The sequence below is a fragment of the Phodopus roborovskii genome, unplaced genomic scaffold, assembly GCF_943737965.1.
Source record: "Phodopus roborovskii unplaced genomic scaffold, PHOROB, whole genome shotgun sequence".
NCBI classification, from domain to species: Eukaryota; Metazoa; Chordata; class Mammalia; order Rodentia; family Cricetidae; genus Phodopus; species Phodopus roborovskii.
The window spans coordinates 4,297,758-4,317,086 of record NW_026126603.1 but is presented as its reverse complement, the minus strand read 5'-3'; the positions used below and the strand labels follow the sequence as shown (position 1 = coordinate 4,317,086).

At 37.5% G+C, this 19,329-nt stretch overlaps 1 protein-coding gene across 3 annotated transcripts in view; it reads left to right on the top strand.

The window, feature by feature from the left end:
* The window catches only part of Inpp4b (inositol polyphosphate-4-phosphatase type II B), a 330,540-nt gene extending 317,254 nt beyond the window's left edge, over positions 1–13,286 (top strand). For 2 of the 3 annotated variants that reach the window (XM_051205837.1, XM_051205839.1), the window contains one exon: positions 11,649–12,285. In XM_051205837.1, the coding sequence (XP_051061794.1) occupies positions 11,649–11,823 (175 nt within the window). In that variant the 3' untranslated portion in view covers positions 11,824–12,285. Of the gene's footprint in view, positions 1–11,648; positions 12,286–13,064 lie in introns of those variants that run through there. The other variant, XM_051205838.1, reaches the window with a different exon arrangement.
* Positions 13,287–19,329: the final 6,043 nt, after the last annotated feature.

Here is a 19,329-nt window from a genome sequence, read left to right as displayed (position 1 = left end):
TTTTGTTTTTATTTAACCACTGAGCTATCCCCTAAACCCACATTTCTTTCTCATGCCTTTTAAGTAAGCAGCAGTTGACATTTCAATTCTTCTCTGCCCAGAGAAAACAATCTCTGATTTTGTGCTACCATGGGGTTTGCCTGGCACTAAAGCGTGATGCTGTCTGCACCAGTCATCAGCTTGCTATCCTATTTTTCTCCTGCCATCAAACATCTTCACGTACCATATCCAAGTCAAAACTCTCATCTCTGAAGACCATGGCTATGCCAGGTTTAGCCTCCCTCCCACATTCCACAGCCTGTCCCTTGGGTGCACTTCCTTACAAGTTACACAAAATCCTCCTGGCACAGCCTGCCCTTGACCTCTGCCAAGGCGCTGCTGTGTGTGTACCTCTTGCCCCCATTTCTTTCACTCCCTTTTCTTCTCCTGTCCCATCTATGTCTCCCTCAGCCTTCATACCTCCTGCTACTATGAACTGCCCTTCCCAATGGACACTTCACATTTTCTTTGTCATGAAAGAAGGCAAACCTATTTAGCTCAGGCAAGACTATACTTTCAATAGTGTTGAACGTCCCTGGGGCCCATGCTTAACATTCCAGCTCAAAGAACATGAGGAAGAAGAAAAATGGAGAGCAAACCTCAAATGGATACATCAAATTCATTTCACCATGCCTTACATATACTAAAAATTAACCTGCACATTTCACGTTCACTTTTATAACACAAAACTAAGCATAAGCATAAATATGTTTCCTTAATGTTTCTCCTTGATCCTTTAACTCATTCATAGCATCAGTTTCTGGACCTGATCCAAGTGGTCTGGTTTCTAAAACCCAAAGACAAAGACCAATTCTCTGACAAGAACCTGATGGGAGCAATTATACTTAAAACTCAATATATACCCCTAATTATGTTTCTTTTATAGTAATAGGAAAGTTTAAACTGAATATATGTTTGTTCCTGCTATATGTTCACAAATTATAGTTGAGTGTATATACTTTCTTTTTAAAACATAATGTACACACCACCTGAAAAGTATGACTGTTCAACTGCTTGCCAAGATATATTCTTGGTATAATCACTTTATATGTATTTTATGAAATGAAAACATCAAAAGAGAACCAAAAAGTGGTATCAAGGAAAATTAAATTACTTTAGCTAAAATGTTAGTTTTAGTTTAGTTCTCAAAACCAAGTCCAATACAGACTTGAATGACAAGAACTACATTAGAGACCAAATAGAAAGTCAACCTACACATAATTCTTTTCATTTCCTTTTTACCTATTACATCTTAGTGAACTGCTCCTTTTGCTTTAAGGGCTAAAAATAAAACCTCTGGAACATTGCATCAGCCTACATCTAAGTGATCCTAGAAAACATGTTTAATGGGACCCCAATCATGACAGGGCAGGGATTGAGTTTGTTTAAATAAGAGATGGGGTGCAAAGCCTCCACCACAATGGGTGATGTTTAAAGTCCATAAAAAATCAATGGCATTTCCATTTTGGTCACCTGTAAGGAACAAATAAAGAAGACAGTTCTCCAAAGGTAGTATGAGCAGCATACATATTTTCTGCTTTACACACTTCCACTGCATTGCAAGGATGCCAGATACACTGCCTAACATTGTTCACCCATATTAAGTCACAAACATTTTTTCATCCTCTGATAGGAAAGGGTCCCAAACCCCACCTATATCTCCCTGGCCCCTTTATACTAGTGTTCTCTGACTTACATTGATCCTCTCCATAGAATCCCATGCCCAGGAATTCAAGCAGCATCATTTGAATAAAACTCCTACTTTCTCTGAGGGTTTTACTTAAATAGCCCAAGCTGATTGATACTTTGGAACCAAACTTATCTATGCTCATAGTTATAAAATAGATAATCCATATCCTGAACGTCTGTAAAAATGAAATTTTATCTTCCAAGTCACTTTCCTTGAAGATTTAAAATATTATTTTTACACATTCAACTATCTATGTGCGTGATATGTACAAGCACAAATATTCACATACATACATGTGCAGGCACACAAGCACACACACACACAACACACACACACACAGAGCCCATACAGGTCAAAATAGCCTAGTGGATTTCCTTGAGTTGGACCTGTACGTGGTTTTGAGTCACCTAACATGGGTGCTGAAATCTGACCCAAGTCCTCAGCAAGAGCAGCACATGCTTTTAACAGCTCCAGCTGTAGAACAGAAATGTTCTTAGAGTTTACATTCTAAACTCAAGTCAGGGTTACATTAGAAGAAAACATTTTAAACGTGACTGGTGACTCTATGGCTGGCCATAAAGGCTTCCCTTACCTCTAGGTCAATAGAAATTACCTCATCCTAGATATCATTTATTAAAATTGAATGCACATTTAAATATTTGCACAGTCCTTATACAGTTCTAAATGATTTCTCTTAATGGTCTAAGTATAATCCAGAAGTTTGAAAAATGACAAATGATCATTTGTCATTAGGTATATTTGTCTGTGTGTGGTTCTGGTCTAGCATACTCATTGAGTCTTCCTGGAGTTATTTAGTCTCATGAATCTTGAGCTAATCTGAGAAGGAAAAAATGTATAAACAAACAAACTTCTCTCTTTACATGAGACTATGACATAAATAAAATATGGATTAGAGAAATTAAGGAGGCTATCTTTTACTTCCTGTATAAAAGCCAAGGGAGGGCTTGATTTCCTCCAGTAGTAAGTGTTTAGATTCAAATGGAATATTTACTTTAAAGTGCTTTAAAATGTGAAGATGTTTGATTCTCTGATTGTTTGTAGCATTCCCAAAGTTCTCATGGGTAGCCAGTATTCATTTACAATGAAGAGAAAATTTAAAATCTTATATAGTTCAGAACCAGGGGCTTAAAACATGGTTCTCTATATTAATTCATAAGTGATTATTGAGTCACATAAAGCTCTTTAAGATATTGGCTTTAAAAATAATGGGTCATGATTCCAGGATGGTATTTCCGCAGCTCCAAACTTACAGCAGGCAATTAAATGTGCAATGGTTTCAGTTTGATGGTCAGAAGAAAAGTTTTTGTTTTCAATTATTTTTAATTTCTGACTTTCCTTTAGGGAGCCTGAAGTAGTATAGCAGTTAAAAAAAAAACACAATATTAAATAGGAAAACTATTAGTGAATAATTATCCCCACAAGACAAGCAAGGCATCTGAACTTTGGTGCATAGTTCTGAATGATTTGAGAGAATAACAGTGGTGCGTGGTTAGAACCTCATAACAGGAAAAAATGAAGAGAAAAGAAAATATTACCAAGTCATGCATACTGGGTTTTGTTTTATAAGTCATCTACTCTTGTAGGCAGGAGTATATTTTAAAGTGAGACATGTCTTTTACTTGTTACTATTCTAAGTGATTGTATTAACAGGAATTTGAAGATTATTTTATAGCCTTCATATTTAGTAACTGCCCTTAAATGTCTGATGTTGCATTTCTTCTGGTTGCAGCACCAAGATTTGCTTTTATGATAATCCAGTCACTGATACTAACACTAATGGCACTGAAGTGTCAGAGTGCCTTGAAAGGCAGCCACTAATTACTTACCATAATCTCCTGGTGAGGCGATTGCTAATATTATTACTGGGAGCATCCTTTACGTTATGCACAGCAGAGTCCTTAAAAATACATTAGAGTCCTTGAAGAAATGTCCATTGGTGCTATCCTTGGCAGGAATAAAGGAGATGGCCCCAAGACCACCTGCCTTCTCTGTCACACATCATTGCCTTCACATACCAAGCAGCTCTGTGGCCAGACCACTTTGAACTCTAGCTGAGTAATATGATGATTAAATGGGAGGTAGTTTTAATGCATTACTCTAATCTTCAGAGATAGATGTTAATAAGCAACGAATTTATTTGATTCTAAAATTGCTCTTCCCAAACCAAAACCCTTCGACTTAGTAATATTTACTTGAAAAGCATACATACACAGCATCCAGACTGTAATATATAAAGTGTTTCTTTGATTTGAGTTGTGGGAGGGGGTACAATCTGATGTAGATTAGCATTCTGAACTTGGAGTAAGGACCATTATTAGAAAACACTTTCTTGCCCTTAGTTTTTTTTTTTTTTCTTCTTCTTCTGTTGGTCTGAATGCTCTATTCCTCAAGTAGTGCCTATTTATAGTGTAACCCAGTAGGAAAGAAGGCACCTCAGTGCTTCTTGCTCATAAATTGTAGATGATATTTGAATCTGAATTTGCAATCAGGATGTAACATGTGCATTGTAATAAATTGATAGATATGTGGATACATGGTTAATAAATATTGATGATGATGATGAAGAAGAAGGAAGAAAAAAGAATAAAAGGAAGGAAGAGAGAGGGGATTTCAATAGATGACTGTTCTTTTAAGGCAGGATTCAAGAAACAGAATGTCAAAGTTGCAGGAATAACCTTCACTTTAACACTGTACAAGTCATGAGGAAACTTTTTTAAAAAATAAGTTTGTATTTAAATTTGAAACAAGCTTGTTTTACATGTCAATCCCACATCCTCCACTACCCCCCCCATCAACCCCCATCCTGTCCCCTTTCTGCTACCCAGGGAGCAGATTTCCATCATTTGGAGCAGGGCCTAGACCCTCCTCCATATGTCTAGGCTGAGAGAGTATCCATCTATGTGGAATGAGCTCCCAAAATTCATTGGTATACTAGGGATAAATACTGATCCACTACCAGAAGCCCCATTGTAACGAGTACAGTGATCCTTATTTACCGCAATACCCCATAGACTTCCCAGTCCTCCTAACTAACACTACATTCAGGGAATCTATGTTGGCCCTATGTTGATTTCCCAGCTACCATACTATGAGCTCCCCATTGATCAGGCCAGCAGTTTCTATGGGTTTCTTTAGTCTGGTCTTGACCCCTTTACTCATTATTCCTCCCTCCCTGTTATGGGATTCCAGGAGTTTGGCTCAGTGTTTAGCTGTGGGTGTCTGCTTCTGCTTCCATCAGCTACTGGATGAGGGTTCTAGGGTGACATATAAGATAGTCATGAATCACATTATCAGGGAAGGGCATTGAAGGTAGATTCTTCACTATGGCTTATTGTTACTTGGGATCATCTTTGTAGGTTTCTGGACATTTCCTTTGTGCCAGATTTGTCTTTAAACCTATAATGGCAACATCTAGTACAGTATCTCTTTTCATTCTCTCCTCTATTCTTTCCCTGCCTCAATCTTCCTGATCCCTCATGTCCTCCTTTCCACTCTTCTTCTACCCTTCTCTTTCTCCTAACTTCCTCTTCCCTCTCCCCATGTTCCCAATTTGTTTGGGATATCTTGTCCCTTTCCCCTTCTCCAGGGTACCATGTATGTCTCTCTTAGGAGGAGGATATATTAGTAAGGATGATATTTAGCAGGATCTCTCATGCAATAAGACAAAGTCATCATGAAGCTAATCAAGCAATGTGACACAAAGGCAACATAGGCTATCTCCAGAGCATTACAACCCAAGCCCATACCAGCCATGGGACTGATAACTCTATTCTCTTCAAGGGGTAAATCCAAGTTCCCAGGAACTGAGTCCTGAACTCGTTTGAGGCTCCAGGCCCAGCCTCAGACTGTCCTTGCCAAGTTCAATCCCGAACAAGGACACAGAATTAGGTTCCCGTTGTCCTTTCATAAGGGCCTATGAAAAAGTCTTGGATTAGCCCAACTATCAACAGCTCCTCATATTTTATTTCTTAAGGGCAGATGAGTTCCTGGTGCCTGGATGTTTAAAAGACTACTAAGTTGTCTGAACAAACATTTCCTAATATCTTCAATCGGACCTTTAACATAAGTATTTCAATCATAATAGTGAAGGTTGTAAAAACAGGTGAAATTCCTAAAACTTGTAAATAATAAATTTTAGGTCAGCTTAGGAGGGGAGTTTATATGACTAGTGAAGGGACAATTGAAAAGGGTAATTCAGAAGTGCCCCTCATTTTCTGGAATAGAGGAACTCCCGATTAGTAACATATAAGGGAGGTTAACATAAGTAGGATGTCCATGTTATAGTTGCTCTTTTTTCTGTAAGCCTTATAGATTATCACACTGTCCAGAGCTGTGGCTCACAGCCAAAGGTTCAATGGAGCCTTTTTCTGTGGAGACATTATAACGGAATGTAACCAGTGAGAAGAACTTGGAAGTTATATACTCGTGAACAAGTCAACCAGCAATCTAGGTCATCCCCTCAGAGACATAGTGTTCTTTTGATTCATGGTAAAGTATGTTCTCAGGGAGCACTCTGTAACCAGGGGACCTTATTCTCACTGCACACTGGAAATGACCGTCAATGTGGAAACCTGTGGATGATTAGAAACCAGAAAGCACTCAAGTAAGAAATAAATTGACAACGTCTGAGAAACTATACTTTAGATTTCCTGTAGACTCCAAAGCCATAGGCCATACATATCATCCAAATAGAAGGATATATCCATATATCCGTATTGAGCCACCAATGACAAACACACAAGAATGGTTGATTATTCCCCAGGACAGCCAAAGAGAGCAGGGTAGGGCTTCATATGAGAAACACACAAAGGACCAGTTACATATCTCTGATATACTTAAGTTATGTGATACTGTGATAGCCATTTATTTTTAAATAAACCTTCATTTGGCATATATTATAGCCAGTTAGTTTGTAACTGTAAATCTTAAGACATTATGAATTTTAATATCATATACATTACTTTTTAACTCTTATCCTCTATATACCTATAGACCTTATTAGGACATTTTTTAACTTATTAATATATTTTAGTTTTTTTATTTTAGAAATACATATATATATCAAACTTTATAAATAAATCTTCATTTATTAAAATAATTTTTACTTTTTTATGCTCTTAAAAGTGTTATATTTAATATAAGAGACTTTATAATTATATAGATAGTTCCCCCTTTTTATATAAAATTGGCTTGTAAGGCCTTATTGGAGCCAATGTCCAATGAGATTAAGACCAGCAGAACCCACCATTTTAGTGACAGCAGCTTTGAGTTTTTGCTGTCTAGCTCTCTTTGTTAGTATGTTAGTGTTACATATAATGTAAAACTATCAAAATTAAAACAAAATGTAAAAGTCATAACATCGTTTAGCTCAAGGAAGCTAATTAAGGTAATTAACAGAAGTGGTAGGGTTTGTGTGTGCATGTGTGGTTGTTTGTTGTTTGTTTGCTTGGTTAACTTTTTTTCTTAAGCAATGAAGAAAAGATAGACTATGGTGGTGTACCCTTTAATTCCAGTACTTGGAAGTCAGAAGAAAGTGGATCTCTATGAGTTTAAGTCCAGCTTGGCCAGTGAGTTATAGGACAGCTGATGGCTGAAGCTACACACACACACACACACACACACACACACACACACACACACACACACACACACGCACACATGCACACTCGAACACACGCAAACACACACACAAAACCCTGTCTCAAAAGCAAATAAAAAGAATGGAAAAGGAGGAAGAGAGGGAGGGAGGCAGGGAAGGAGGAAGGGAAGAAGGGAAAGAAGAAAGGAAGAAAAAGAGTTAGAGTGGAAAAGAAAGTTTGTAAGAAGTATGGGTTTTTCCTCCCGCCTCCAGTCTTGTCCCGCCGCCGCGCCAGCCCCAAATAATGCACGGAGACTCTGTATTTGATATAATTCTGTTGGCCCGGTTACTTGTTTCTTATCGGCTAGCTCTGTGTTAATTATTAACCCATTTCTATGTATTTCCACGTGGTCTCCTTACCGGGGAGTGAGGCAGGCATCTGGTCTCCCCGGTCTCTCCATGCTGACTCCTCCTATCTACTTCCTCTTTCCTCCTTGTCTCCTAGTTCCACCTATCTTCCTTTCCTATTGGCCAACAGTGCTTTATTCAGTAACCAGTATGAGAAACATATACAGAATGACATCTCCCATCAAAAGTTAGCTTTTCAATCTTCTTAAGGAAGGTTACCAGCTCAGGTCCAGCATTCATTTTGTATTTTTCTATTAGGCTATGTCTTTGCTTTTCCCCTGTCATAGTCAGAAGGCTGGTCTGGCCCAAGAAAGGGGGTAAGGATATACGGAGAAAAAAACATGCTTGAGTATAATGGGAGGGACAATCCCCAGATTTCAGAGTTAGCTTTTCTGCTCTAACAGAAACAGGGCAAGCTGGCAGCAGTGACGGTTCTGCTTGGGACCGAGCTGCTCCTTGTAGACCTGCTGTGAGGAGGCAGGTCTCCCAGGAAACCCTGCCTGGGGCCACTTTGCCAAGGAGCCAGGTGCTCTGTTGTCCCTTGAGGAGGCTCCCAGTCTGCTCAGCCTCTGCCAGGTTGTTTCAACACCACTCCTCTTTTTCTCTGCAGTACTGGAAAACATCTAGAAACATTAAGTAGATTTTGTTTGTTTTGTTGTTGTCCCCCCCCCCCCAAAAAAATATCAGGAGGCTCAAGCTCCTGCAGCTTCCCCAAAGAGTGGAAGGCTTTAATAGAAGACCTAATAATCCTGTATGATAAAAGAGGAGGGAAACTTGCCTCAGATAAGTGAGACAGAGCCATTTCAGGTGATTTTAAAATTGCATCATCTGAAAAGAAAACAGTCTCCTCTCCTCTGAGGCCTTATGAAGGGAAAGCAATAGAGAACTGACCTAGCTTTCTCATCCTTTTTTATCTCTATTTTTTGGCCTTTCCCCAATATCTCATGCCCGGGAGTCTGTTTTGGAGTAGAGTGGCCAGATCTGCAGTGGTGTTGAATTACCAGTGTACCAGCTTTTCTGTGGATCCAAACCCTCTCAGATCAAACTGTACCTAGCAAACTGGTGAATACCAAACCCATGTTGCATTTGTAGGTGATGCTCTGCCTTTAAACAGTTAGCCACACCTATCCATGTCTTTAAGTTTCTAGGAAAATTTCTCTAAGTAGCGTAGCAACACATTACAAAAACTAGAGGGCATGCAAAAGCAAAGGATCATCCAAGTCAGTGGTTCTCAGCCCACCTGGTGCTATGACCCTTTAACACAGTTCCTCGTGTTGTAGTGACCCCAACCACATAATTATTTTTGTTTCTCCTTCATAACTGTAATTTTCTGTTAAAAATCATAATGTAAATATCTTTGTTTTCCAATGGTCTTTGGCAACCCCTGTTAAAGTGTTGTTCAACCCCTAGAGGGGTAGTGACCCATAAGTTGGGAATCACTGATCTAAAGGAACGGCCGTGGTCTTAAGAATTTTACTATCCCATAGTCTATGGAACCTCTGACAGTTCCAGATGTTTTGTTCACACTATGTCATGTGCCATGCAAACATATTAAGTTTGCTTTCAGGAGAGAAATGGGACAGAGTTGGTGAAATTTATCACACAATAGAACTAAGTCAACGGGAGGCTAGTCAAGCAATGTTACACAAAAGGAACACAGGCTATCTCCAGAACATTACAGATGGAGCACAGAGCAGGCATGGGACTTATAACTCCAGTCTCTTATAGGAGTAAAGACAAATTTTCAGCAGCTGAATCCTTAACTTCCTTGATGCTCCAGTCCTAGCCCTAGACTGTTCTGAGCAAGGATGCCAGAACTCGGTTCTTTTTGTCTTTTCATCAGTACATCTGAGAAAGCCCTGGATTGGTCCAGATATGAGCAGTACAGTGAGTTAAGAGTGTTTGTTGTATGTGTGTGATTTCAGGGCTGACCACTTGGTATTGGATCCATTTGGTGAGTTCTTCCCTGGGGAAGGATATTTCTATTGCTCTCAGCATTCCTTAACTGACTGTAGTTCTTTCTCTTGGGTGGGGGTTCTATGAGACTCACCTAACATTATACAGACTGAGGACATTATCTATATAATTTGTCTGTTTGTGTGTGTGTGTGTGTGTGTGTGTGTGTGTGTGTGTGTGTGTGTGTGTGTATAATAACAAAGTAATAGGCACCATGAATTTGAGAGAGACCAAGAGGGAAAGAGCAAGGGATGGATGGGCTAGAGGAAAGGGAAGGATGATATGATTACATGATAATTTCAAATTGTAAAAATAAAAGTATAACAAGAGCATTTACTGCTCTTGCAGGAGACCTGGTTTCTGTTCATGGTATTCACATGGTGCCTTATAGCCATCTGTAAGTACATTTTGGCCTCAGTGGGATACAGGCTTGCATAGTAATATATGCAAACAAGCACTCATACAAACAAACAAAAAAAAAAAACAAAACCAGATATATCTTTAAAAAGCAAATTTTGGGCTGAAGATTAGGGTCTGAGGTTAAGAGAATTGAGTGCTCAGCTGAAGGACCTGAGTTTAATTCCTAGAACCTTACAAATGTCCGTAACTCCAATTGAGATCCAACACCTTCATGTGGCAACTACAGCCTCCAGGTATGCACACGATACACATATATACAGGGAAAACATCCAAACACACAATATAAAAATATCTTTTAAATTAAAACAAAGCTAAAATCTAGTTCACAAGACATGTGGGGGAAAGTGAAGCAAAAAAATCAAATTACTTGTGAACTTGAGAACATAAATAATGCCAGCCCAAAGTTACCTCCCTTTTATTCAATGAATCGTGTTTTTCAGACAATTTAGTTTGTCTCTGACAATGCTTGGGTTTTAATGGACAGAGAGACTAGGCTGAGGTATAGCACCACTGACCCAATGTATTGAACATTACCATTGTGATGTTTGTGACCACTGGTGGTGGTAGAACCTGAGGAAAACCCAGTATACCAAATTTCCCGGGAATGTGTGTACCCAGAAAGGGCCCCAGCTAAGGAACCTGTATGAAGTCTACTTCCATACAACTTGTAACTGTAAATACATCCAGGAGAAGCTAATAGAAGGGAAACTGCTTCCTTCCCATGGACTATAATTGACATTTTGTTTATATGTTTTTAGATTTGTCATAATTAGAGCTGCCTTTAAGTAAAATATCTTCTGTTACACAGTATATACGTGATATGAAAGTTAAATCTTTTGTTTCCTAAAATGTAATTGCTATATGACTTTGTTTTCAGAAAACAGAGTGTAGAGATAGCTTTGACCCTGTAAATAAAATAAACTGAAGACAAAATGATTCATGGGCTGGTCTAACAAAGGGCTCTGAGAGGGATTTTTTTAAACTAATAATATGGCTGACAAAGATGTCATGTCAGGTGCCTCATTCCTTTCAAAGGCCAAATCATGTCAAGAAATCTCTTTACAACTTTAAGTACATTACACAGATACAATACCAGAAGAAGGTGTACTTAATGTGCCAAACACAATCTTGTCTCCAAAATCATGTTTTACTCCATCATGATTCCATTTCCCAATGACGTATTTATCAGATCACTTTATCTGAGCTGTCCCATCATTTAATTTTATTCCTGTAGTCTTGTTTACTGGTGTCATTATGTCCTCCCAATTCTTCCTTCTGCATGTAGTTCTGGCCTCTATAAGTATCACCATGGTCCCTTTTTTTTCCAAAAATCATAAGGAATATTCTCTTTAAAAGTGTTTGTTCATATAGTACAAAGAAAAAATATACAGATGCACATGGGGCTGCTTAGCATAAACTCCTCTGATGCTGATGTAATTGCATAAGATAATGTTTGTGATTGTATAAGGTTACATTGGATGCTCTGCAAATGCTATTCTATTTTCTTCTCTCCTCTCATCCCTTCCTGTTTAACAGCAGACAAACCCAGGGAGCCTTGAATGAATCCGATGACCCTGAGACAGGCTGTCTAACTGATAACAAGCCAACTTCTCGACACTTCTACCCTGTCGCCTTGCTTCTCGTCAGTTCACACCTGCTAGTTGTGTGGCTTATTTTAAGTCTTGCATTACTCTTAGCCAAATACCAATAAATTTTATGCTGTGTTCCTTCATTTTCTACAAAAAACAATGGACATTAATTCTGGGAACAATGTTGTAATATTTCTACACTTTCAGATTCACAGAATTTAAAAACAAACAAACAAAAAGAAAATGTTTGAATTGTGGTTTTGTTTGTTTTTCCTAAAACCTAAAAGGCAAAAAGTACTATGCATTAAGTGAATTATTTTGCTCTCTTGTTCACTGAGAAGTGTTTTCCCATTGTTAAGTAGCTAAAGATGTGTTTTAAAAATTACTGTCTTTGGAACAGACAAAGACTAGAATCCTGAAAGCTTGAAGTTCTGAACCTCCCCTTCCCATGTCATGCATTAAAGAAATTAGGACTGACATTGTGCAACAGTAAAACCCTGAGAGAATCTGGGAAGCAGGAGTGTGCAGAGTTTCTTTCCACTGTGCTAATAACATAGTTTCCATCAGCTGATAGAAGTGTGTCTGCTTTCCAACTCTGATTTTCCTTGTTTCTTATTCATTGCGGCTTTTAACCTTCTTGTGTCAAGTAACTTTATGGAAAGAACTGGCTATTTATGTTTTGTAATTAAATTAACCTGTTTGTAACTATTGTTTGGGTTGATTTGGCTTTCAGACTACTTTTTTATTCTTTTTAACAAGATCTCATTTGTGTCTTGATGCGTCATTTTTAGCACCTGTGACTTTTGTACTGTGGTGGAGGAACACTCCTCCTTTGTGAAGCTGATATTTCGAGCAGGGTGCTAAGAAAGCCATCTGCTCTCTTCACTGCATAGCTAAAACAATGAAGTCAAATAGGGATGGAACTTCCTTTTAAAAAAATCTATGGGGCCAGACTTAATAAATTAAATGCCTTATTCCTAGAACTGCATCCTTAGGGCTACGTGTACATTTTAATGTGTTTTAAGGGACTGATAGCTAATTTGTGGAAAAGTTATACAAAGGCAGATATATTTATGAAATTAAACTATAGATGTATTGTGAAGCAAATTATATTTAAAGAGTTTATCAAAAGTTAGATATCTGTTAAGAAACTTAATCATATCTTTCCGAAGGCAATAATGGTATTGGGCCTGGCCTAGGATTTAATTTTTGTAAGATGTATCATCACATGTGGGGGAAAAATATGTAGAGTTGAATCTTTGTTATTTTTACTTGGACTGTTGCTGCAACTCTACATTGAACAAATAAAGCATATTTATTTATTCTGTGTTTCATGAAGTTGTACTTTTTCCCCTTTCACCAGAGAAGGATGCCGTATAGAGAATGTACTGAAGAATATCAAATGCAGAAGGTATGCTTTCAACATGCTACAGTTGATGGCTTTCCCCAAGTGCTACCGACCTCCAGAAGGCACTTATGGAAAAGCTGACACCTAACTCTATCAACATGGAAACAAACAGGAATACAGATACATTGCGGTTGGAAGATCTCCACGTCTGTCTCTTTTGAATTTGTTGTTATGAGTTTGTGGTGTGAGGTACTCCTGGGTGTCTCTCATATCAAAACCAATACATAACGGCCCAGCATCGCTATGTCCGGTCTATCTCTTCTACTTTGTGTTAACTCTAACAGATTGGTGTTAGTTCAGAAAGCACAATTCCATTTATAGGGATTTTAAATTAAATGAAACATGTCTCAAGGAAACAAAGTGGCTCCCATGGTGCCAGAAGTGACTCAGCAAATGCCACACTCCATCTAAGCTGTAGAGAGGAGGTGAGTTCACAGGATGCTACTTCAGAGTCTTGACTGCCGATAACATCACAACCTGGCTGATTGGATTTTATAAAACACATGTATAGTAAGTGCAATTAAGTAATGTGAACCCAAAGATGTGTGCAAACATATTTGCAAACCATGTCATCCAGGTGCCATGTGATTCCACCTTCTTTGCTGTAGATGAAAGTGTGATTACAGTCATGAGCTATCATGCAAAACCACGGATCTTTGAAGTACTCTGATGTGGGTTGAGAAACCCACCTAAGGACACAGCAGCATGGAACTTTAAGGGAACTAAAATTGCAAAGAAATGTAAGAATAGTGTCTCCTGATGCCCAAAAATGAAAACTCCCAGCAGTTGGAATTTCATTTGGAAAAATTCATAGAAGTGAGGTGTACATATAAGACATTCCTTGTCACTCGTCTTAGTGTGTGCTTGCAGTCTATCACAAGCCAATATATTTGGAATAGGAAACCCTGTAACATACATGAGTCATAAACAGTTATAAATTCACATGGTAATTTCCAGTTAATCAGAATTTCATATTTGTCCTTATAGTAAAATACTACCATATATAAAATAACTATCATTCCAAAATAGCAGTTTCCTTAAAGACGGAGCACAGTGGGTAAGACCATCATTCAAGGAAGTGCGTAAATCAAAGCAGTTCACTTAGATGACTGCAGAAAGCAGTTACAGTCACCCTCATCATCTAGCTCTTGAACTTCCTAACCTGTGATGTCTGTCTTCTCCAGATAGCTACACTAGCTGTGTATGAAAATTCACAGAGGGGAGTCAAGTAGAAATTAGGATTTATCACTGGAGTTGATGCTCAGAGCAAAGTGATATGAACAAAATCTGTATTCCTCCAATTCTCCCCAGTGGAAGATGCTGTCCAAAGCATGTGTCTCCTCTGAGGATACTAGAGCTTTCTCACAGCCACCTCTGTTGTCACATCATTCAAGGGTTGGACTCTGTCTTCACAGGTAACATGATAGCTCTTGGCCTAAGATGCTTGCTGTAAAGGTTTTCTTAGATAGGTCTCTAGTCCCATGTTGAGTTTTCAAAAGTCTGAAAAAGACGATAACCCACTGGGACTTCTATGTGGAATTATCCATTTCTTATTTTAGCTAACAGCCTGTAGCTATTGCCAAAGCAGCTTCCAGACTGTTTGTAGCCTTTAAAATGGAAAAACTGCATCTAAATATGGAAATAATTATCTTATTGTTTGAGAGCTAGTCTCATTTCAGTGATTTAATACTATCTTTTAATTGTTTGATTTTTTTTTAACTAGGTGGTAGGATTTGTCATTATTCTCATTACTGTATTGAGTTTAAGATAAAAAAGAGTTGTGATGACAGAGGTTTTGTGTCTAGCTCTGAGTTTTTCTTAGTATCTTAAGGGGTGATAATGCATCCCAGGGCATTTTATATGATTTTTTAGTTCATAAATATTTTATAAACAGTAATTCTTGTTTATATATTTTTATAAATTAACAATCATAACTCAAGTATACTAAATATTTATTAAGTGGAAAGCCTATATTAAGGTTTTCCAGTTTTGTGTGACATTACATAGGACATTTTTTTTTTAATCGTGGTTCAGTAAGGATCAGGAGAAACAAATAGGCTGAATATATGTTTATTCAGGAAGAAATAACTTGCAACATAGACAGATGAATACTAGCAGGTCCCTGGTCCCAAGGATGACTCTGGATGCTCTCCTGTCCCAGTACTGCATGCAAGAGAGCGCTCCTGGGCTCCTCCTCAGACCTAGTTCCCCCAGGTCAATTCCACCCCTGTTTCCACCCCCAATGGGCATGGTCAGTGCCACAGATGTGGACAAAGTGAATATCTCACTACAATTTGTTTCTTTGTCAACAAATGATAATACAGAAATATCAAAGGTAGACCTATCTTATTGTACATGCCAAATGAACTTTTATTCATTGGCAGCACCATCATTTCCTATGGAAAACTTATAGCTTTCAATACAGGATCTTACCTGTATTGATACACACTTTCAATAGAGGATCTTACCAAGAAAATTCTTATTCCTGAAGCATGATTGCTCTTCTCCAAATGCACTCAGACAACCATTTCATTATTCATCATTATTAAGACTTTCAGAATCAAACCATAAGTGAATTGTTTAAAAGTCTCCCTTGTACAAATGCAGGTGCACTCATGCAGTTCTATTACTTGCTGCCATGCTGTTCTACCCATATTTTCACCGAATAGCTGTATCACAGTCATATCTAGGAAGAGCACATTGAGTCAAACAATTTATCAAGAAAATGACATTTCTAAACACTGCCGTCTTCTTTCTCACAAATAAGATTTTCTCCTACTCTCATCAAGTGCAGGTATTAATTCTAAACTATTACAGAGCACAAGGATAAACATACTAAAAGCACAAAAGTACAAATCATGATTATTATCCAAAGGTCTAGAGTGGGTTCATGTCCTCCAGACAGCTAAATACATACTTAAAAATCTGATTGAAGCAGGGACATTAATTGTGTAGACCAGTTCACTGAATTCCCACCTCTGCTTTCTTCCTAAATATTGCCTGCCCACACACTGCTTAAAGCATGTTCTAGATACTCCCATTCCACTCATTCTGGTAATCCAGCAGGGGCCTGGTAAATATATGATGTAGCTGATGAATTATATAAAACCAGGCCATGCCCCAGGCAGGACTATACTGCATATGGCCACTAGCCGCTCATTATAATGATGGTTCCCACAAATGGTGATTCCTTGAAAGCTGGCACTGACTGAATGATACACCCACCCTTTCACATGTTAGGTATTCTTCATAAAGTAGGACTCTGGACAGTAAAAGGGAAAACAAACATGATTATTTTCTAATCAAATCAAATCCCTCCCTCTGTAAAGATACTGTGCAAATGAGACATTCTCCCAGGTATGCCCAAACTGGTCCTGGCTGACTAAAGAGAATTGGTCATTGAGTTTTCAGGAATTGTACAAGCTAGATGCTGCACAGTGCCATGGCTAACCATAAAATGTGAAATGAATTTATTAAAAGTAAATATGACCATCAAAGCGTACAAATTCCTGCCTTTTTTTAAAAAGGCAGATTTTGGAGTTTAACCCATGTCTAAATGTACTTGGCTCTGGTGGTCCTGCATTGTGCAAATGCTGTATTGAAAATATGAAATTGTGAGTCTCGTGAATCTATATTTAAGAGCAAAATGTTGGTATCTTGCAATCAGCCACTGTGGAAATATTTACACCATAGAAACTGGCAAATTCTATAAAGTAGGATATTTACATCCTGAAACACCAGATGTTAAGCATTTACCAACTAGTGTATGGCTCAGTGCCACCATAACATTTTTTTTCCTCCAGAAAATAACAATTTTTGGAGGGAGATTATAATTGATTATTAGAATGAGTTTTAAATAAAAGTAGTCTTTAATCAGATCATTATAATTTTATGTTGGATATTGTTCTCTTTAAGGGAACCTGAATGTCTATACAGAATGGACAGTGGAAACTCATATTTTATTAATAATCACAATTATAATATTAACAATCAATAATTATTAGAGGAATGAGTTTAAAAACTATCAATAATGTGCTGCAAGTAATCTTTAGCAAAATAGCCTTATTATAAACAATGCCAGGACTAAAGCCAGGAAAATGTTTTTAATCATAATATCACTAAAATATACTCCATCTCACTTTCTAAACATATGCTTATGGCACTGCAGAGAGTAAAACAGAACCACATCACCATATCCAGTGTTTACCAAGTTGAACACAGTTGAGGCCCAAACTGTTTTAAATTAAACTCTGGCAATATGTTAAGACAACCCAGATATACATATTTGATTCCCAAGTGGCATATTACTTTAGTTCAATATGAGAAACACATTTTGTTATCTTTTAAGAACTAAATTAACATTGGGGGTTTCAAGACAGGGTTTGTCTTTTCACACAGGTTTTGGAACATTGTTTAAGAGACTCTCTGATCATGAGGGTGGCGGGAGGCAGGTAGAGTGGGCATAAAACAGCTCCACTATCTAGGAGCTGTATACAGTGTACACTATTCTCAATAGAAAATAATACTCAGTTTGCTAACAACTTGCATGATTTATTGACAGGATTAACATATACTCATATTCATCTAGCCCATTTGCAATCTGTGTAAGCTATGCCCCCATTTTTATGATATTAGCTTTATAAATAAACATGGCTTTGTGTAGTTAATCTTTCCTTTCTCTGACAGCTTGAAATTAGAAGGAGTTTTTTTTTTTCCACTTTTCCACAAAGATGCAAACTATAGCAAACACTGTCTTTAAAAGTAGAAAGATTAAAAAAAAAAATCAACGTTTTAGATAAAATACAGTGTACCAGTTAATATGGAGTTAAGGAACAGGAATTTGCGTTCTGTCTTTCTGAGCAATGAAGCATGTTAATTTCTCTTTAGTTTTATTTCTAAGGCTATAAAATACATCACTTACACTTTTGCTATAAAAGGCCCAGATAATGCCTTCCTAGAAAAGGGATACATATAATGTATTATTGATCTCTCAAATGGTGAATCCAGTTGTTTTTCCTGAACTTGGAATTTTACTCAGGTGTGCATATTTGAAGAAAAAGAAGTCCAGACTTTAGATTCAAAGAGCATGGACACTAGTGTAAATGCAACTTAGAAAAATGCTTTTGTCCTTAAGCCATTTGCTATAGACATGCCAGTAAACACTCTCTCTCAATAACAGCTGTGTTTAAAGAGGGAGGTATGGACCATTCTGTACTGGAAGAATGTCTTCAAAAAAGAAGGGCCACAATGTGTCAGTAGCTTTTGTAATGCAGACTCTAGAGGCTTAAATGTGGCCAATATGCCTATAATATATGTATATTCCTTGAAATTACTTATGTCACCATCAAGATCATAATCTGTGTTAAGACTTCATACTTTTCAAAAGGCAGAATTGCCATTTGTCTGCATATGCCACCCTTTGTACACAGAATTTCTTGTGTGAACATTTTATCTTTTAATTTCATGCATTTTCAGATTCTTGTGGTATTCATTTGAAAGGTTGGCACTTGCTATCTTTTTATGTTAAATAGATATCCTAGATTAAACCAATACTGTATATTCCCATGAAATGAACCACAAATAGATAGATCATTTTATATTAGCATTTGAAGAAATATCACATTTGTTTTATTTTGTGTAAATCATATTCATTGTGCACTGTATGTATATTTTTGTTGAAATAAATATGGTTTTATTTTTATGTTTCTGTCTTTTTCTCCCCATTATACATTATTTTTTATTTTTATCAATCTAGTAACATTTAAACACTAGTGAAAATGACTAGTGAAAATGTTTTAAATTTATGACCAATTAGTCTAATTTTGCTGGCAGAGTGTGCTTCCATGGTCATTCTTCTTAGGGGAAGCATCAAGCATAACCCTCAGAGTCAATAAAGTTATAGATGATAGATAGATGAGTAGATAGATATATAGATAGATAGGTAGGTAGATAGATAGGCAGACAGATAGATTAGATGGGTAGATAGGTTGGATGAATGGATAGATAGATAGATAGATAGATAGATAGATAGATAGATAGACAGACAGACAGACAGACAGACAGACAGACAGAACAGATAGACAGATAAGATAGATTTAACCTACTGAGTACAATCAGTGCTGGCCATATCTATGTGTAGAAGTTCATCCAACAGGGCACAGGCATCTTACCATTGGCCACACTCTTAAGGAAGTATGATTCTCCCTCCCTAAACAGCCAA